The sequence below is a fragment of the Buteo buteo genome, chromosome 2 (assembly GCF_964188355.1).
Source record: "Buteo buteo chromosome 2, bButBut1.hap1.1, whole genome shotgun sequence".
NCBI lineage: Eukaryota > Metazoa > Chordata > Aves > Accipitriformes > Accipitridae > Buteo > Buteo buteo.
The window spans coordinates 8,103,271-8,125,164 of record NC_134172.1 but is presented as its reverse complement, the minus strand read 5'-3'; the positions used below and the strand labels follow the sequence as shown (position 1 = coordinate 8,125,164).

Sequence of the window (21,894 nt, the reverse complement as noted above, 5' to 3'; positions counted from 1 at the left end):
ATTGTGAGTGGCCCGTCAGCAATTAGATTGGTCTGTTACATGATTTATGGTCTTGCTACAAGGGTGGTATCCCAGGTCTGTTTTCTCTGCATGTCAGCTCATGGGAGTTTCTGCTTCAGTCTGCTACTTTAACAGAGCATTGACACCTATACCCATTTTTAGTGTAATAGCACATTAAAGTGTTCGTGTTAACCCTTTATTGGGGGTATCGTGAGAGTATGGTAGGAGGAACGTACAAGAACTATGCAGATGTTTCAAGAAATACCCATATTCACCAAGATGTCAGTAAGATTTGTTTTCCTGATCAAGATTGAAGATATCATGAGACATGTGTTCAAGAGGTCTCCAAGAAAAGTTCAATAGAGCATCTGATGTCCCTTTACACTGGCATGTCCTCATAACAGCGTGACAGTAATTTTAACTTACTGACATGACCTTGGAGGTTTATATACTCCCTTGTCAGCTATGCATGGTTGTGGAACACTTCCAAGTATCCCACTTTTATCGTTATTAGAAAGACTTACGTATTTCTACAAGTCGCTTCATTTTTGAGGTCTGCTTTCACAAATTCAGAAAGAGGATTTTTAAGTGGGAAGAACAAGAAACTTGCAGATATAACACAGATTTTTGTTTATTTTGATAATAAGCTTTGTGCACTTAAAACAAAAAGGTCCAAGTAAGAAATACAACTTTTCTCTTTCGAGCTGGCAGAGCTACCTTTTAGAAATAATTAAAGCCCATAATATGTGAGATGGAACAACTTCACAAGATGGTATCAGATGTTTTACTTCCAGGCATAAGCTGGCCACTGAGTTAGACTTTCTCGCGCACCTTCATGAAGTGTTGCTTAGGTTAGTCTTTGGAAGAATAGGAACCTGTCCTGCAAGACCTGTTAGGGAGTTCGCAAGCTTTCTTTGCAGGTTTTTTTCACCTTTTTTTCATAAGATAAGTTTCCCTGCTTATGCTTTCATGTTTTGACTCAGTATATATAATACCTCTTTAACATGTGTACATTTGCACAGTTGCATGTCTGAATATGTCATTTGATGCATGTTCATAGAAATACTTGCATGTACTTTTATATGAAATGTTTCAGTCTTTCATTAATTCTTCTACAACTTGTTCAAAATTTTTCTATAATTTTTTGTTCAAGGTGAGAACAATTGGCATTTGATAAACTTAGAGAAGCAACTTAGTTAACAGTAGAAGGCTTCTTAAAATGTACCATATTGTGTGTTTCTTAGTGCAATGGTTCTTGCTCTTTCCACTTGACACAGAGTATTAATGTGTTGCAAGTATTATTACAAGCTTTTTAACTGCTTTGTAGAAGAAGCAAGAGCCCCTCAAGCTAGTAAGTTACCAATATATTGCAGGTTTACTGTTGGTAAAGAGTAAATATTTCTAGCATGTAGGTATTGAGAAAGAGCTTCCATTTTTCTCACTTCAGAAAAGGGAAACTTTTACATTTGTAAGAGCTCTTCCCTGTCTCATCTTAAGAACGTCAGATGCATATCTGATAATCTTACAAAGTCATCTTCTTCAGGAAACAGAAATAAAAGATAAATAGTATTTTTCTTCTTGAACATACATAAATATCAAAAGCCAGAGTGTGTTAAGATTTGCTCCAAAGTAGTATGCCATAAACTTTCATTACTAGATTCTTCTGAAGTAATCATCTCTGATCAGTGTTTCATCAGATTCCTTTTAGTATGGTCTCAAGTTACAACATGTCCCCCAGTGTATTGCTGTGCCTTGTGGAAATTTTTTTCTAATTTAGATTGCTTGAATACTATTACCAGGACTGTACTAGCAGCTGCTCTATGTAGCAGCAGCTTTTCCTCTGTGCTGTAATTCCTGCACATTCAGGAGAGGTGTCTGCATTTCATCTGCATTCACTCCTAGACAAGCAATTCTTGACCATCTACCCATCACTTCTGCCTTTCTGTTGTTTGCCCTTGTAAGTCATATGCCCATCTGCAAATTTATTCCATTCCTCACTTACTCCCATCTTCTCTCCATCCACATACTCCAGCTTTCTCCTCTCAGTGCTTTTTTTATTTCTCTGCAGGAGGCAAAGGGACAAGCTCTGCCTAGTTTTCTTTAGCTAGTTACAGACGATCTGGTAACAGTTTCTGAGAGCTGCCTGTGTGTATGTATTCTTCCTGTGGGTCAAGTAAGCATGCCCACAGAGGCGGTGAGGAGTTCAAATCACTTACTAATTCAGAAGTTCTCAGTACTGCCAGTGATATACGTATTATGGCTGGCAGCCTCTTGTACGATTTTCATGAAACTGAATTAAATTTTTCTTAATTCTGAAACTTAATTCTATGTACTTTACAAATAAAGGATACAAAAGCAACGTAGTACTGTATGTTAAAAAATTGAATTTTTAATTTTTTTTGGCACGTTTATGATGTCAACTCTTGTGTTCTTATGAGTTACTGTATTTACAAAGAAATCCTTGCATCATGCACACAGTTGTGCAGGCATCCGATAGTGCTCTGTTGGTGTTGTGTTTCTACATCAACAATTTCGCTCTGTCCCGTATGCTGATTTCATTTGTTCCTAGTATTGTTTTTTTCTCTATAGCCTTACAAATGGCAACCCCTTTTCTTTTTTAAACTGTGATTCTTCTCATCGTATTGTATTCTGTGCAATTATTTGTTTTCAACTGAAGCTACTAAATGCTGTACAATATTCAGCATGTTTAAACCCTTTTGCAAGTAAGCATAATAATTTAGGTTAAACTTCAGATAAGTGCCTCAGAAAGTACTTTTCTGTTCAATTTTTAATTTTTTCCCCTTGAACAGTCTTTCTCTAACAGTACTGTGTTTCTCTGTTATCCATTTTATTGATTTTAATCCTTAATCTGCACTCCAGTCAGCTCCTTTTCTGGAAGTCCGTTTGGTACTGTCTTCAAATATGTTTGTGCAGTTTTTGTGAGTTGGTCTCTGAAGGCCTCACCTCTGTCACCATCAGCTTGTTTATTTGACTAGTTCAACTCTATTCAGTCTGCAAAGCTAAAATTGTTCATAATCTGACCTAGACCGGAAGAACGCTCCCTGTTTGATTTTTATGTAAGGATTTCAAATTCCCATTCACAGCTGTCTTTCTGGATGTTTTGTTTACCTTAGATTCCAATTCAATAATTGCTATCTCTGTCTTGAAGCATCTTGTAAATTATAACCAATTAAATGAACGGATGAGGTCTTATTCCACTTTGAGTATTTCTTACAATCTGCCTTTTTTCTGTTTCAATTCAGTGCTTTTGAGTATCTTTCATCCTACAGCTTGTCCCATATTTTTTTGTTTCACTCCAGCTCAGTGTCTCTTTCAAAATCTCATTTTCAGTTTATTTTCTTCCTTGTGTTTTCTTTCCATTCTTGTGTATCAGTTTTTCAGTAATTCTCATTGGCTGCTTTCATTTACTAATTGCATGGAATATTGGTTTTCTGTCGGTTATATCATATACTTTAGTTACACCTTAAATAGAACTTTTAAATTACTATAGTTTTTGAAGACAGACTTTCCTTAAATTTTTTTATAGGCTTAGAAAGCATCCTGTAGATTTCATATTCATTATTGTATTTAGCAAAGAATTTAAGTGTTACTTGGAAGCTTTTGTGTTTTTCCTAGTCTTGCACCCGACTCCCATATTGTGTGTGAGATGGTTAGCGGCAGCACACATGCAGTGGTCTGACATGTCTGAGAAACACTGAACCTCCCACTGGTGTTTAGCCTCAGCACTCTCATCTTGTGTGGCAGGGGCAAAGTAAATACTCCAGATGTTTGTCTGAGTCTTAAATTCAGTGTGGATAAGATTTCGAGGCAAAAATAAAAGAATAAAGTGGAGATAAACTTACCTATATGGTAGTGCTAACCGTGCCAGACTAACAGTTTTTCTGATTCTAATTCTCAGTGTTGGCGAGATAGAAGCTTCTAATTTTCACTTTACTTACTCTGTCTACATAATCTCTGTAAAGTCACTACTAATATTAAAAGTCTAGTCTGCACATCACAGATTAGTGAAGCGTGATTACAGTTATTGTAATTAAGGCAGATGGGAAGAGCATTTCTACCCACAGCAGTAGCCTAGTGTTTTAGGATGTTTTGATCATTATTTGTTCAGTCACAGTGTTCCAGCGCTTCCCTGAAGTGCACAAGCTGTAGTTTTAAAATCGACTTTCTGCTGTTCCATTTATGATATTCTTATCTTGAATAAGAATTACCCCATCTAACTTAAAAAAATGTATCATCTGTTCTCAGATATATCAGCCTTCTCGTATGTGTTGTATAAGGCACCTGACAGCATAGACACAGCTAGAGTCTTGTGTGTGAAGCTGTCGGAGTGTGCCTGCCCCTCCTTGGGGAAATACGGCAGTGGTTGATAGCCAATTCACAAAGCTGTCCCATTTTTCACGTTTAGGTCAGCAAAACCTGGATGTTGTGACTAGTGGAGGTTACTTTCCAATCCAGTAGATTCAGTGTATTCATTTGCCCTTGGTCCATTAGAAAGAGATCATTTACCATCAAGTTCAGCACTGTTCCAGTGCCATTCTTGGCTCTAGGAAGTTGGAGAACTTCAGTTTGTATCAGGCTTGTTTTGTAGTCACATCTTCTGTGACGCTGAGAAGCACCTTATTTTGAAGGTGCTAGTGAGTGTTGCCAACAGTATAAATCAGGGAGTTTAACAGAACTATTTGAAGGAAAATTAACTGATAGTTTCAGTTTAAATCAAGTCACCATTTTTAAAAGTTGAAATTATTTTCCTTATATTTTTCAGTGCCTTCTTTGGACTGTTGTGATTCATCAGTTGGAGCTCAGATTATTTCAAAATCAAAAGAACTAGGTAAAGAATGTAAATGCTTAATCTTTGATCATTTAGCATATTTTAAGGGTATATTTTTACATGAGACAAAAATTCCTTTTTCTGTGATTTTATAACACACAGCATTAACTATCCTTCAGTTACTGCAGCATGCTTTTCATTTTTTTTCCTCATTCTCTCTCCTTTCTTCTCTTTTGCCTGCCATACCTGCACTATAATAATTACTTTAAATTATGCTTTGATCCTGCAGACTTAGTTGCTTGTCTTAATATTAGCGGTGATAACACAGTGGGGCTGAGTCAAGCATGTACACAAATGTTTACAGGCTCAAGCTGTAGGAAGGGACAACTTCTTTGTATTTGTCTGGTTTGTGCTAGGAATCTACAATCTTGACAAGCCTACTCACAAATCACTTTTTATAATGATGGTACCTAACAGCTTCCATTATGTCAGGACAGCTTCCATCATGTCCAAATTTTTTTTCCATTTGATACCACACAAATGTAGTTCTGAGAGAAGGTTGTCCCCTCAGATCTTCAATCTGAAAAAGAGTATGCGATTTTTTTAAAGCAAACACTTTTTTTAGTTCAACGTAAGAAAACAGTCATCTGGGAAGAATTGTGTTCAGAACCAGCTGTGTTTTGAGGTGTGAGATGTTACATAAGAAAATATTTGTGGTTAAATGGAACAAACATTATGATGTTTATATGTTTTCAAAAACTGTGTGATCAAGTCATTATTTAATTGGCTCCAAAGAGCAGAAACATCATTGCAGCCTCTTCATTATTTGGTAATTCCCTGAAAGTTCCCAAAGCTCCACTTAACAGGGCCCCAGCACAGGTGACAGTGCGTTTCTATGCGGTGAATTAAGGAATGTTAGAGTTTATTGGTAGACTCAATTGTCATGTAACAGCTTGAGGAGGAAGCAGTCTTGCAGGTCTTGGGAGACTTGGGTTCTACCCACAATTTTCAATTTGATCTTGAGCAGCTCTCTTGATACAACTTGGTTTTTGTCTGCCCATAAAATAGGGCTAATTACTTGCCTGAGTTACCAAGAGTTCTGGGAGACTTAAGGTCATTAGTAAATGAAGGTACAGTGCTGAGGGCTGGATTAGGGCCTTTGCCGATAAGCAGCAGGGACCCAAAGTAAGACTTGCACAGTTTTCTGTGAGTGCCAGGGATACAGAAATACCCTGCAAAGCACCAGTTTGCATAATGAAATCATTCTTTCTAATGAGTCCTTGATGTAAGTTGTTTTGTAGCAATATAATGGATTGTTGCTGGATTTGACATCAGACTCTTAATTATAAAATTGTAACTGTAATGTGTATGACAGTATCGGATATCTCTGTTTTATTTATACCAATTTCCTCACTCGTGAATCAGCTCCATACATGTGGATTATTAACTCTTAAAAGTGCTATTCCTAAAAATCTAAGACTTGTAAATTACAGAGTTTTATATTGTTGTTATGATTCATTTAACTTTTATAGACCCACCGAAGACATACACCCAGGATGGAGTCTGCTTGACAGAATCTGGCCTGTCTCAGTTACAGAGCCTAACTGTTACAGTACCGAGAAGAAAACGGACCAAACCAAAGCTTAAACTGAAGATAATAAATCAGAACAGTGTGGCTGTGCTTCAGACACCCCCAGATGCCCAGTCAGAACACTCAAGAGATGGGGAGATGGATGACAGTAGAGGTAGCAGTCTACTTTTGGCATGTCTTGTATCTTGGAGTGTTGCAATACATGTGTGTATTGCAGATATCCCTGGGAGTTTTTATTATACTGATACTCATATGTTCTGTACAGAATGCTTTATGGAAATTACTTGAACAATAGTCATAGCTCTTTGTTGTCCATTTCAGGGATTTTTCTTGTTGTTAGTTCTGTTCATGGGTCATCCATCCTATAGGAAACTCACCTTTCTAAGGCTGGCAACACTGGAAATATGAGTTGCCTTTTTGCGTAGTCCTTGGGTTACCTGTGTGAAATACTGTGCACTCAACTGAGTACAAGTATATTTTCAGGCTCTCAAATTTAGTGCAAACGCTCTTTGAAAGTGGTAACATTGGCTCAGCAAAGCAACATCTGGATCACTGTAAAGCTGGTATTTAAAATAAAGGGGAAAGTGAAGTAAAAAGCTCTTTGCTGAAAGTATTTCTTTCTTGTGAAAGAATAAGGTGGGCTGACCTGACAGTCCTAGGAGAAAAATAATTTCCTTGTATTTCTGTAGACGAAATGAATGTTTTGTTTGTCCTCATCTCCAAAGTAGAATTTAAGACAGAATTTGAGTTTGGAAGCAAGTTCTGGGTGTTGCTCTAGTTCAAGTAGGTGATGCTGCATGTCTTGTCGTACCAAAGGATTTCAGGTTCCAGGATGGGGTATCTGTGTAGTATGGAGGGAGGGGAGATTTAACTGGTTTTGTGGCCTCCACAGCTGATGAGAGGTGAAGGGATCTGGGCTAACACTTGCCTACCCAAACACATCCCTGTGTATGGGGATGACATTTCAGTCAATGGGAGAAGCCCTTGGGAGAGCTCCTTTCACCACAAGTCTAGGCATGGAGCAAAGATCCACGTGTCCCAGGGCCACCAGCACGTGTCTCATCTGCTTCCCTCACAGCTGACCAAGCACAGCAGCCCCAACCAGAGGAGACCGAAGGTGGGAGACGAGAGAGGGAAAAGCATGTGGGAGCAGCGAGCCCCACTCTTCAAATCCCCAGTCTTCAATACTAGAAACAGCAGCCAGCATGGTGCAATACCATTCTCCTGTCCTCTTTGCCGTGGTCTGGCTGTACATCCTGATAAGTGTGTTGGTAGAACAGGTGTTAATCTGGGGCCTGGGGAAGAGCTTACTTAAATGGCAGATGTGAAAGTCATTATGTTAGTCGTGTTAAGAGAGTGTCTGTTAGAGAGGAATATAGGCACCCCACCTCACCACAATCTAAAGTGCTTTCTGTTTATGCAACATTACCTCCTTGTTAATCAGATTGAATGTTGTAAGAAGCTTTTTTTAGATACAGAGTATACTTGAGATAACTGGGTAGTTTAACCATCAGGGCAGTTTCACTGTTAACTTGTTGATATAAGTATTGTTCCTGCTGTTTGACTAGCACATTCTTACTGTCTGCTGTTGACTAGAAGTGTATTTTTTTATAGTTGCTTTCCTTCATTTGTTTATAACCTTTACAACAGTTAACTAGTTATTTTTCTTTCATTTCCTTCAGTATTCACAGGGTTTAGTACATTATCCTAGCGTTACACTGACTCTTAAATTTCATCTCATTCATATAGTCCATCAGATGGGTTGCTGAAAGCAAAAAAGCTCTTGATTTTGGTTTGAAGGCATCAAGATAGAGAATTAACCACTTCCCTTGTTGTTCTTTTTCAGTGGTTAATCATCTTTACTTTCACAAATGTGTGCGTGCCTGTTTTCTATATAACTTTGTCTAACTTCATTATCTGCTTGTTGGCTTTTTATAGGTATCTCTTTTCAATTAGATAACAATATACATAAATGTAATAGCAGAGTATGAAAGGGAGAGCCAAAGCTTCCACAGTCTTTTAATTTCATTTCTAATCACCTTTCGTTGCCTTTTTGAGAGTTAGAGCATATTCATATATGTGATAGTACAGCACAGCATGTACATGGTACATTGGCTGGATTTCCTGGAAGCTCTACATGTGTTCTGTTGAGTGGATCAGTGCCCGTTCTCTGAATGTCTGAAATTTTTGTATGAGCATCAGGATGAATAAAGCTGTGCCATGGCTTTGATTGGAGCAACATAGTATAGTAATTCCAGCCAAACAGGAATAACCTTTACTTTGACTTTAAAGTTCCAGGTGGAAAAAAGAGACTGTATCTGAGAAAACTGAGCTTGTAGTAATTTTGTTACCATCTCATCTATAGGCTTTCATCAGATAGGGCATTTCCTCAGGTGTTGCACATTTTAAAGTCCACTTGAAAGTTCAGCTTGCTTTGGGACTTTAATTGATTGCTTTGGTAGACTTAATGTGGCTCTTCCACTATTTATAGAGCTATGCTTTGTAAGTAAATGGGAAGGACCACCATGGGGTTTACCATTAGGCATACTGCTTTGTGTAGCAGGACTCATTAGCACTCAAGCAGATTTCTCTTCTGCCAGAAGTGGACACGTTGTAAAGAGGGCTCACCCGTGCACTTATGGAGAGGGGGGAATTGGCTGTGGTAATCAGTGGGGACTGCCTTTGCCAAGCCAGCAGCTTTGTTGGCAGAACTCAGAAAAGTCATCATTGGTGGGGAAGTCTGGTCCATGACCCAGCCTGTGAAAGAGCAAGGGTTGTAGTTCTGCCACAGCAGAAGTGGTATGAAAGAGTCCAGCTCTAACAGTATTTCTCCTTCTTAAAACTGCATGCAGTTTTAGACCGTATAGAATTATACACCTAAATCCAAAGCAGGGAGTCAGAAATCCAGTATCTTTTCAGGGGCGAGAGTATATTTAGTGTTTCAAAAGCTTTACAATAAAATGAAGAAGTAAGGTCATTATTGTATTGACATTTGGGGGATATCAGAAACAGAATTAACTTCCTCTCTCTTCAACACCAAAGGCTTTTTAATGCTGTCATATTTTACATCTGTTTCTACCCTGCTTTCCCACAGAAGGTAAACTCTAACTCAAAATTACAGTCTTCATCTTCAAGGCTGAGTAATTCCTTTGGACTGAATTTTCTATTATATAAGTCAAATTCCTTTTCATAGATAAGTTTGCTTTCAGTCAGTCACGCAGCTTCAAGTCAAGAACCCTCTAAACTAAGAGTCACTAAACATTACCTTCCAAGTGCAGGCTGCAGGTTTTCAGTCTGTCTTCTCAATAAAAAAAAGCCCCACCAAACAAAACTTAGGAGGACGGTAAACAAAACAAAGTATATCTTGCATGATAAATTGTATCCATATTCCTTGATGCATGGCTAGAAATTGCTCAGACACTTAGAAAATGCGATAGCACAGGCTTCTGAAAGGGGCTCCAAAATATTTCTCAGATTCACATATAGTAACTATAGCATTTATTCTCTGGTTTTGCGTAGACATCATCTCACAGGAAATGTATGTATATACTGGGTTTTTGTGTACAGATAGGGTGGGTTTCCCAAAAGTGTTTAGAGAGCACAAGTGTCTGTCATCCTTTTGAAAAATCTGTCATTCTCAATCAGTTTCTCAGAAATGAGTCAGATGTAGAAATTTTGGAAAAATACCTTCTTTCCCCTTTCCAGTTAAAGTTACCATTGCATCTTTTCTGCAGAAGGTGATCTTATGGATTGTGATGGAAAATCAGATTCCAGCCCAGAACGGGAAGCTGTGGATGATGATACCAAAGTGGCAGAAGGAGCTGATGGGATTAAAAAAAGGAAGCGAAAACCATATAGACCTGGTAGGATACAATAATTTATATAATTGTATGTCCCTTCTTTAACACTTTTTTCCTGTATAATCTAAAATAATTAGAAAACAGTATGGAATTCTGAAGTATTCTACTACTAATTGTTGATTTTAGGGTTTTTTTCCCTGTTCAATTCAAAATTTTTAGTCCTTTTATTGAAATACATTTCCAAAGGTTGCTGCTCAGCAGTACGCCCGTTTTTTAGTATGCTGTCAATTATTGGTTAGTAGTTCAAATCTACACCTTGTATTGATTCTTAACTTGATAGGAAAATGTACTGTATTTACATAATTGATGAAGGCCACGTTTTTTTGTGTGTGTGTATGTATATGTATCAGGCAATATCTGCACTTCAGAGAACTTTTGGCAGGTATCTTATTTTCTGAAATACTTGGTAAGCATAATTTACTAAATATTTGCAGGTGACTTCTGGCAGTGAATTTTAATGAATTCAGTTATTGGATTAATTAATTTATTTTAATTTATTAGTGCAGTCAACTCTTAATTATGTTGACTGTGGATTAACTGTGTCCTGGGTGCAGAAACACTTGAGCTGTCTCCAGGCAGAAAAAGCTAGAGGTACCTAAGTGACTCCATAGGAAGTAGCTCTGATTCGTTAGGGCTAAAACTGAACCCAAGATAATAAGCTCCGCTGAGACACTGCCTGGCTTTTCGAAGAGCCCCTGTATCACATACCTTGGTATGTCTCAGAATCTGTGTTAATGTGTTGGGTTTGTGTTTCATTATGCAGCCTCCCACTACTGTGGATAAGACGTTCTAGTCTTTGCAGTCACAAATACTCTTTTCACCAGTCACACCCATCCTGCTTGCAGTAACAAGCCATATCCTCTGATTATGAAGATAGTAGGGGAGGAGAACAGAGGCAGTGAAATGATTGAGGAGGTGAAGTCAAGGAATACAGTGAAGGAAGGAAAGGAAGCAGGAGTTACAACATGGTCCACTTTCTCTTGCTTCCCTCTCAGTAGCTAAACAAATCTCTACCACCTTTTACCCTCCCCTCATCGTTTCCCACACTGCTGAGTAAGAGCCCTGTCTCAGCAGGTTGTGCCCGTGTGTATATTGCCTTCCGTCATGGGCCCACCCTGGGGGGGATGATGGTACAAACCCACATCACTAAACAGAGATTTCCTTTTTCTCCGTAAGTAATGTCCCTCAACAAGCCATTTATTTCTACTGCTGGCTCCTCAAGAGAAGAGAGTTTTGTTTGCTTGGTGTGGTTTTGGATCATCAGTTGAGCACGCATCTATTCGTTTTCTGCAGCCAACAATTGCCCTGAAAAAAGAAACAAACCTGAATCTGATGCATGTACATACATACACACCAACGGTAAAGGATCAGGAGCACTGCGGTCAATCTTTAGTGAAGGATTCTGGAGTTTCAGGCAGTATGGTGTTGATTAATTATATTTTTATTTTTGTGATATGTCCTTCTCTAGTACTGTCAGGTGGGCTCTCTAGAGCAATTTGTAGAGTTTTTTTATGGTCCTTTAAGGTTCTTTAATAGGTTTCATTTGGTAGATTAACTTCTAATTCTAGCAATTCATCAGCTTGTGTAAGGAGGGGAAACCCAACATCTGAAAGTTGCCAGGTTTGGTGATTTGAACTTCTTGTGGATGTTTTACAGGCCTAAAATTCTGATCCTTTTTGATACTTACGTATATACCCACTGAGACATTAGAATTCCAAAATGTTTCATAAAACTCTGAATGAAAACTCCTTAAGTATCTCAGATTCATTCTTAGACCTCCACATATGCAGTAGTCCCCTTTACCTGCAGAATAATGTTGGCTCTCATTCTTACTTTGAAACATAGTTTTAATCGATATACTGAATTTTTGCTTCCTTGTTAGGTATTGGTGGATTTATGGTACGTCAGAGAAGTCGTACGGGGCAGGGAAAGACTAAAAGATCGCTCTCCAGGAAAGATTCTTCTGGATCTGTTTCTGAGCAGTTGCCAGGCAGAGATGAAGGTAAGTGCAGAAACTTGTTTTTAATTTTTTGTTCATGCTTAATGCAATAAAAATAATGCAACTCATTAACATACAGTTCTTTCTAGAGATGTGCTACAAAGGAAAAAGGTCTTTGTGTTTGTCATGATGACTTTATTAATTCAACTGAAAATACTCATTCCTACATACTTAGAATTTCAGCAGAGCCCATGATTTACAAAGAAACTGAAACAATGAATTGCAGACTATTGTGAGAGATAAATAGCGAGGTTTGTAGGGACTGCTGTATTGTGTCAGAGGTCTGTTTAGCTTAGCTTTGACCAGCAGAAGACAGAAAAAAGTGTAAAAAATGAGGTAAGTTTAGAGCAATCCTCTTTCTGGTACACCTTCCTCCAGATGTAGTCCTGATCCAGAGCTGTCTTCTGGACCATCAGTTTTAATACTCACCAGTGTTCCACGTTCCACAAATGTGTCTGATATTTTTAAGTATCTGTTTATGTTCTGGAAAACCCTATGTTAGTGGGTTCAATGGTATGCTATTGTTGCATGAAGAAATAATTCCTTCTTATTTTAAACTGGATATCTGAGAGTTTCATAAGCTACACTTGCACTTTGTTATGAAAAATTATTTTTAAAAAATCATTCCATATTAATTTGTAATACAGAAAGATTTTCTTGACGTGTGTCATATTCCCCCATCAGTTGTTGTCTTTTCCAGGGCTGAAGAATCTACTCTGGTCTCTCTTCTCATAGCAAAGCCATTTTAATGCATCTGACACTGTAGTACTTGGTAGATTGGGCACCTAACAAGAAGTCAGATTTTGTTTATGGGCCTTGTTCTCTTGCTTGCTGTGTGTGATTAGACTAAATTATTTCATCCATCTGGATTTGTTCACACTACCCTACCTAATCTAGAAAATACTGAGGTATCATTAAGGTGAGATGGGGAATATGTTTAAGTCAGAGTCTGCTTCCTATAAAGTCAGTAGAAAGAGGCAGCTGCTTCTAAAGGTTGGCTGATACCATCTCAGTTAAAAGACTCTGGCCTTTGATTTCTGCTGTTTCTCTCCTGTCTGTTTAGCTATTGTGTTTTTAACCTTTCTAGAGCCAGATCAGTCTCTTGCTATATATTTGTACAACGTGGTGGAGACTGGATCTTTACCGCAGCATCCAGCCAGTATTAAAAACTAAGTTAAATGCTGCCCTTGCTTGCATTTGTAGAACTACTTTATGAAGCCAACAAATGTTTTTTTTACCAGTGCAACCCAGTATTCTAGCTATTCAAATACAGTGCTTGCTTTCTCTTTAATATTAGTGTTATAGCTGTGTTTTTCTGCTTTGTAAATAGTCATTCAGTGTAGTATACTACATTGTGTGAGGTAGTGTTGAAAATTTTGCTTTAAAGTTTTTCATTTCTGTAGGGATCAGCTCCTTTAAGTAAAAAAAAAAAAAAAATTGGCTAAAAAGTCAATTCCCCATTTGGAGTAACAGTACAATGCATATTGTTAAAAAGTGGTATTCTTAAACAAGTATTCTTCAATTAAAAGTTTGAGCTTCTTTTTGTCTGCTCAGGCACAATTGCTTGTTAAGAAAAAAATAACTCAGAAAATCTTTATATGTTTTAAATCATTGTAGCTTGCTGAGAGCCTGCTTCTCAGCTGCCAGTACTCATCAGCTTTACCAAGTGTTTTGCTACTCTTGCCATGTTCCACCCTCTTTCTCTGCAAAAGCTCACTCTCAAACAATGCAGAGGTCACAGCATTGGTGAGCCTCATTCTACTCACTGTCCTCTGAATATGGTACAAGAGATTACTGCAGTACAAAGCATAGCTGATTTTACTACCACAATAATATAGTTTCTTAAATAACTTCCCAGGGTCATTAACTTCATGTAATTAGCTTTGGCAAGACAGATGTAGCAGAACTTAGAAAGTTCTGCTTTTACCTGCGGTGTTTTCCCTGGTTGGTTGAAATAAAGTACTGAATGATTGATGAGCACTGTGTGCTTTTGTGTTTATTAGAAAAAACAGTGCCACTTTGGAATATGATACCTGAATAAATGTGTAATTTTTCTTGAAGGGCTTCTTTATCGATTCTTTTTCTGGCCTGTTTATTATTTATATGACAGTCTTTTCTCGGATTTAAAAAAGAAGTTTTTTAATTTGAGAAGAAGTAGTGTATAAAACAGAAGGTGATTAAATTGTAGCTCTCCATGATTTTGGAGATACTACTTCAGTGGAATTATCTTTCAAATATCTGGTTGTGTAACACCTATAATTTCTCTCAAATTACCAGATTTTTAGGTGGCTTGGACATTAAAAAATTAAAGGTCCGTCTTCAGCCAGTGAGGTACAACAAGGTAGCGATGTGACTAGTATCACATACAGTATTTCTTACTGCCAGAGCCCAGATGCTCAGGTGGCAGCTCACAGCTGGCTAGATAAAAGCCACCTTTAGAATACATCTAGAGTGATACTCAATAAACCCATGCATCCAGATAGGTAGCAATATGTGTTAGGTATGCTGCCACTCTACCTTTAGAGCAAGATACTGAGTATTTTATTTATTTATGCCTGAATATTACTTTTTAGGTTGGACAGAACAGCTGCCAGACACTCCAGTTGAGGAGTCTACCCCAGCTTCTGAAAGTACTGAGAAAATAAAAAAGCGTTACAGAAAAAAGAAAAATAAACTTGAAGAAACCTTTCCTGTCTACTTGCAGGTAAAGCTATTGGTAGACTTCTTGTGTAAATCCATTTAAAAACCTGATCTTTGTGTGTTGATTCAGGGTTCATTTAAACCACTAAGGTTTCTTCTCCGATTCCCAATTTATCATTCAAATGAAACGGGTTTTCTGTAAAGAATGTTCGTAAGTTTGCACAGAAAGCTGTATATTATGTTAAATCTCCAGTCCTCTGGTGTTATTTCTCAATGTATAGATGTCTACTTGTTCTGATAGGGTTGGGGGTGCAGGGAAAGAAGCCTTTTTTTTCTCTCTGAACTGACACATGACATTTTCAGCACTCAACTCTGTAGCACATCTTAGCCTGATAAAGACATTTCCTCAAGATACTGGTTTTTCTTTTCAGAGGATCATAGAACATGATTTGATAGGGGAAACTTGTTTTCCTACAGTTTTGCGGTTTTATATGCCCTGCAGCTCCCTACGACAATAATCACTGTTCTTTCCCTGCCATTAATTCTGTGATGTCCCTAGCAGGTAAGAGGTAGCAGTCATGGATAATACCCAGGATACTAATGGTGATTGAGCAACTTACCTACCTTCAACCAGTTTATAAACTGACTCGTTTATATATATCTCTCACTGAGAACATTATTTGGTTTGGTCTTCTGCTCAGCCACCCTTTTCATGAAAGCCTTATTATCTTGTAGATGTTCACCAAACTTCATGACATAGACTATATTGGGACTGAAAGCAAAGAATTGACAGAGAAGCAGAACAATCTGTCTAAAAATAACTTGTATTTCGTAAGTGGGGAATGGACTTAGGAAGAAAATAAGCAACGTTTCCTTTGGATTAATGAGGATAAATATTTTTTTTCTTAATGCATGTTTTACTCCTGTAAAACATGCAATATTCTTAGATTCTTCTTTTGCTCATCTTGGAGTAACTGATACTGAAAAATCTATCTTTATTTTTAGCAGCTGTGTCCTAAATCAAGATTTTAAAGACTACATGAAAACAGAAAAAGTTCTTATATAATGAATAAAAATTGGCTTGAAAATTTGATAGGTTGTTATCAAATTGCTGAGTACTCAGGCTTAAGCTACATAATATTTTAAAAGATAACTAATCCAAGTTAAACATCTTCAGGTGTTTTGTTACTGCAGTTTGATGTTAGGATGATTTTGTGCTAAGTGAAACACGGTGTGTGGTCAGTCCAGAATTTGGACCACAGTGCGCTTGCATGTTTTCCATAAAATTCTTTTGTGGCCTTGATCAAGTTGCCCAGTAGTTCCCCTTGTTCAGCTGTCCTTTTTGTGTGAGGAGAAATATTTTAAGTACTGAAAAACTTGTGATGTATAATAACACTGTATTGGTACACTGTCTGTGCCACATATACATAAGATGACTATAGGTTTTCTGTATAATTTAAGGTGTAAATTTAACCATAAAATAGTAATAATGTAGCTGCCTCAGCTAAGTTGTATCCACTGTATCCATGCCTCATAGCCTGCAAGAGATAGTGCCATACTGGAAGGCATGTGAGACTTGAGACTGTGTTTTTGTATTTCTAGTAATCTTTGGCTTTTAATTTTAACTTTGGCATTTAACAAACTTTTTCAGTAGATACAGTGTTCTTCCTACATCGAACCATTTTGTTGTCTTTGCAGGAAGCTTTCTTTGGGAAAGACCTACTAGATACCAGTAGACAAAATAAGATGAGCCTAGATAATTTGCCTGAAGAATCACTTCCACTCTCATGTAAAACAAATCTGACCACCAGTTTCCTGGATCCTTCGTCTGACCCCCTTCTTAGCTCAACCTCCACTCCAGCTCAGGCAAAACTGGGACCTCAAGGTATACAAAGCTAAAGTTAGTGATAATTCAGTAGTTTGATTTTGTGGTTGCAACTGGGGCTTTTCCACTCTCTTTTCCACTTTTCTCACAATGTTTATCTGATGTATTTTCAACATTCTGTATATTGACTGTCCTTGTGAGGTTAAGTTACATTGATAATCAGGGATATTGAGCTTCAGGGCTCCAGCTGTTTCAGAAAGAGCAGTGGATGGCACAACAGTTGGCACTTAATGCAAATCTGAAACTCCTTGACTGTAACATCTATGTCTATAAAATTAATGAAAATTAATTCTGTGTAACAATAAGCACACAGATCCATTATAGAAGATGACAAAAATACTCTTAATTAAAAGATATTTTAGTAGTCTAGTGAATATTAGTTGGATGAATATCATCCAACTTTTATTTTCTTTAATGTTTTAGATTATTTTAGGTTGCCAGTCTCCTCGGAATTTTTGGTTCACCATGTCCTTTCTGAACATGAGTGCCCTTTCCAGGTACAGTTTGTAGCCCCTAGGCAATCTTTTGCTTTTGCTATTGCAAAACCTTACTGAAGTTACTGCTGAGAGTTTTGCAAATAGCCAGAGGGTTGTAAAGTGCTGCTGAAAGGGCAGCTTCACACAAAGGAGCACTTAAAAGTGAAAACCTTACTGTCTCCTCCAAATTATTTTTTTCTCTGTGTCTTGTAGTGTATGCTGTTAGCTAGAGGTGTCTTACCATTCTGTATTTTTTAAAAAACTGTTACTGTTTCTTGTGTATATTAGTTAATTTTTGGCTTATGTTTCAGCTTGTCCTCACAAGTTTTTCCATTTAGAAGTGTTTACACACATTGATACAGTTTCCCATGTCCAGAGAGTCATTTGAAGAAAAGTCATTTATTTCTGATTGTTACTTAGTGAAAATCTGCTAAATGAAAAGCAAAAGGCTACATTATAATTAAACATTGATTCTTATACAGTTGAAATTTTGAGTAATAGAGAATGCAAAAGTTAACATCCCCTGAAGGGGAAACAAATGGAGTGTTTCAAGGTCTGTATTTCATTGGTTCCAACACTACAAGAAGATATGCTCACATAGACTTTTTTTCACCCCAGCATTCTTTTGAAGGCAGAGAAATACAGATTCAGAAGTCTTTGCTGGCCTATCCAACTGCAAGATTAAAGTCACTAATGTTCATGTATTATGGTAGTAAAACGTTTTAGAAATTAATGAACTTGATGTTAATTTAATGTTCTATTTTTCCAAAGTTTGACAGGAATGTTTAAAAACCCTGTTCTTTATGAATAAGCAAAGTTGTAAAACTTTGTCATTTCCTCTTCTTTTTATTTAGAAATAAAATATAATGAGGTGACTATTAATAAACAAATGACTAGCAACGGTTTTAGTGGATAACCTGTTGTCTTTCCCATTTTATACGAGGGACTCAAAGGAGAGTGCTTTCTGGCCATAGGAATGTTCTCAACAATTGTCTCTCAACTGTTCAGATTTCCAGCCAAAACTGTGTCCAGACGGAGCTGTTTGTTGTAGTTGGAGCGCCAGTGGGTGAAGTCATCTGCCACTATTGATCAGTTCCAGTGCAATTTTTCTTAACTCTTTTACTGTGACTTTGTGGGAGACAGTTATTTCCACAATAGCATCCACATGTGTGTCAGAGACAGGTTCATTTTGAGTGGAGACCCTGGCAAATTGGCTAACTGCTGAGCTAGCAACAGTCACATCTTCCCTTCTGGCTGGTATTGCAGCAGAGCTGGAGGTGAGAACAGTGTCCTGGAGCACCTGTGATATTTTTGTCATTTCAATACAGACCTGTCTTTGGAGCAGGAACGTGAACTGCTTTATTCACTGCACTGGGAGGCTGCAGGACTGTGTTGTTAACCAGCTGTGTTACTTTCCTACAGTGCTCTCACAAGGATTGCTGACTCCTGTGAGAGTCCTTGCTTAAGTGGATAGGTCTTTTCCACAAGGAAAATGTTCTTCTCTTTGAAACTCCAGTTGTTTAATCCCAGGATTAAGGGTTAGATATACTTGTTCATCTTCCAAAGAGCTCTCAAGCATCTAAAGAAGTTATCCTATCTGCTTTGCTTTTCAACATGTGCATAGGACTGCTAGGGAGTTGAACAGTGATGTGTTCAGTCTGCTCATGAACTGGTAGTGCATTTCAGTGACATGGTCTGTGACTGTATATTCTTAGAGCTTGATTAAGGGTAGCTGAAGCTTTTGCAAGACAGGATTGCAGTAGTGATAGGGATTGGCAGAGCTGGCCAGAAGAGGGTTCTTGGAGTCCTTTGTTCACTACTGATTTCTAGTAACTGTGACTGAAGTGAGCTTGAGGCTTCCAGTCCTGATTTCTGTCTGGCAAAGAGGTTGCACTTTTTGTTTTCAGTTACAAGACTCACCTTTCCCATGGTTTTATAGCTGCACAGTGTATCCTGCATGGGACCAGCTTAAAATTATTTCCAAGACAGTGCCAGAGCAGAGTGCAAAGGCTTGCTCACTGGGAACACAGAGGACCAGATCTCCAGGGTCTCCCTGGCTGTTCATGGGTAAAGTTGAACGTGGTGATTGGGATCTGTTGCATTCTGAGTGGTCTGAGGACTGTCTTACATCTTTCTTGAGTTTCTTGACCTGGGTGTGTCTGATGAAAAAGAGGCCACTTGGTCAGGTGTGTTCTCTGAAAGCTCTGGCAATGTGATCTTTCCTTTAGTTTGAAATAGCTAAGTTTGGTGTATTTTTTTTAGGGATGCTGAAAAAGTCATCTCTTTAAGTAGGGTCTCCAGATAATGCTAAAGAAATTCTTCCTAGACAAAAGGAGAGGAATCGTCTGATTCTCTGTGCAACTGATTCAAATGCTGCTGGGACATTTTATGATTAGATATGTTATTGTGTGATTAAACATCTTAGGGTGGCTGCAGCCTTGGGAGAGGCATTTTTATTCTTTTAGAACTTCATAAATAAAAGTAAATACATTGGAGGAATCAGGATCATAAGATAGCAGTAGAACTGTGCTCTCTTAGAGATGCAGCATTACAAGCAAATTATTTTCCATTTTGCTTTGTCTTAATTTTCATCTCCATTCTGAAAGAGCCAAATTAATGAGCAGTATTGAGCTATTTGTTTGGCAGCAGATGTCAACCAGCTATTGATTCTGATCTGAAGCAGCTGACTAAAGTGATTCCGTTGTTCCCAAGATAATATTTAGCACACTTGGAATTAAAATGAGGGAAAAAATAGAAGAAAAATGTAAAAATATGCTTTAGATTAGATGTCTTACATGAGACTTATGGATCATAGAGTCTAGTTCTCTGCTATCACCAACACTCTGCCTTTTTATAGACTTAACAAGCTCCATTTTGAAAGCAGGTAGCTTTTTTTGAACCTACTAATCTCATCAGAAGGTCATTACAGAATCTGATTGCTTTAATAGTTAGGAGTCCTCTAATTTGAAGCCTGAATTTATTCATGGCCAGTTTGTAGCTATGGGTGGTAAACTCTTCAGTTGTATCTTTCCACCTGAGCTCTTTCTAGCCACTTATTCAATATATTTATATCCAAATTGGAAGTCGAATTTTTAGGGACTGTTCCCAAGCACATTACTGAGGGCTCTGGAGAAAAACACCATAACATAAAATACTACAGAAGTATTTAAGGCTGCTAATACAGTCTGGGTGCTTCCTTCATAAGGGCTTTTTTCTCCCTGATACTTACCTGCCTTCCAGTAGGAATTGGGGAATGTTAAAGAACAGCTAAAGTCAAACCTTTGCCTACCAGCCAGCTGAAGTCATTAACATCACATTGCAGTGCTTGGTGTTAGTTAGTTACTTGCATAATTGGTATCAGACCAAATTGCCAGAAGAAAAACAAGGATTCTAACCCCGCGCCCCCACCCCCAAAACCACCACCAAACCCAAACCATAAAACAGCCAAACAAAACCAACAAAAACCCCAAACCCTACAACTAGGTTGTGTTTAAAAGCTTACATTTCATAGTACTTTTATCAGGTACACAAAATAACTATGCCCATGAAGTGTTGTGGTTTTGAGGCATTTTTAAATACTTCTCCTGATATCAATAGGAGCCATATTATTTATGTAAGTGTAAACATACTGGTCTGCAGTGGTACATCAATCCACCTAGTTGAGTGGCAGACATAAAACATGATTTAATTACGATGGTATCATCTTGTCTGCATTACAAAAGATAAAAATGAAGAATAAAAATAGTAAAGTGAAGAAGAATCATTTTCATTTTGACTTTCAGTAATGGTAGAAGGGAAAAGGGCTGTCTCTGAAAAACAGCAGAAGGAACATTTAAGTTGCTGTAAAATTTAGCAGCTTGGAAAGTAGCCTCATGATATAAGTAAATCCTTGGCATCAGGCCTCTGAATTAAGCTAGAAATACTTTCCTGGGGCGGTTGGGTTGTAACAGTGGGAAAGATAACCCATGTATCTGTGAAATAGGTTTGCTCTTCGACTTTCTGGTCCCTCTTTAACCTGCCTATATTTGTTTTCCACATTGTACGTGGTATGGTTTGTATTGATCCATTTTCTCTGTTTAATTATATGTGTATTTGTATATTTTACCATCTTTTCATGATTCAGTGGTCTTGCAATGATTGCTCGTGTAGTCATGATAGTTTGCAGTTTTTCTGAAAAATATTTTTCTCAACTTCTGTTTATTTCTCAAACAATTTTCTTCAAATGTGGCACATCTGTAATAGACCTAAAAACTAGTTAATAAAACCAGATGGGCCATTTGGAGTTGTTTCTCTCTAATGGACTGGATGTCAAGTAGATAATCATATCCAGAATTTATTATTTACTATTAAATAATTTATTGCTTGGACTAGGCCAGTTTTTCCTAGACAACAAACAAACATGAAATTTCTACCTCTGGCTGTTGTCACTTCTTCAGGATTTCTTCTCGTCTTAAAAATAGCATCTCCAATTTCCATTTAGTTACTACTGCTTCTTACTCTTACTTCCCTATCAGGGTGTAGTAACTGGTTGCTCCATAGTCTTAAGAAAAGATAGTGGTGGTAAGAGAAGTAACTGATCACTTTCTTACCTTTTTTTTTTTTTAATATTCCCTGTTGATTTGCTGTGAGCTGTGTCCTTTATAAAACGTGTTTA

General features: G+C 37.7%; 1 protein-coding gene across 12 annotated transcripts in view; it reads left to right on the top strand.

The window, feature by feature from the left end:
- The window catches only part of KMT2C (lysine methyltransferase 2C), a 200,558-nt gene that overhangs the window by 136,468 nt on the left and 42,196 nt on the right, over nucleotides 1-21,894 (top strand). For 9 of the 12 annotated variants that reach the window (XM_075045134.1, XM_075045086.1, XM_075045103.1 and 6 more), the window contains 6 exons: nucleotides 4,784-4,849; nucleotides 6,322-6,534; nucleotides 10,115-10,243; nucleotides 12,123-12,242; nucleotides 14,813-14,943; nucleotides 16,578-16,764. In XM_075045134.1, coding sequence (XP_074901235.1) covers nucleotides 4,784-4,849; nucleotides 6,322-6,534; nucleotides 10,115-10,243; nucleotides 12,123-12,242; nucleotides 14,813-14,943; nucleotides 16,578-16,764 — 846 coding nt within the window. The remainder of the gene's footprint in view (nucleotides 1-4,783; nucleotides 4,850-6,321; nucleotides 6,535-10,114; nucleotides 10,244-12,122; nucleotides 12,243-14,812; nucleotides 14,944-16,577; nucleotides 16,765-21,894) is intronic. The other 3 variants (XM_075045077.1, XM_075045119.1, XM_075045142.1) reach the window with 3 other exon arrangements.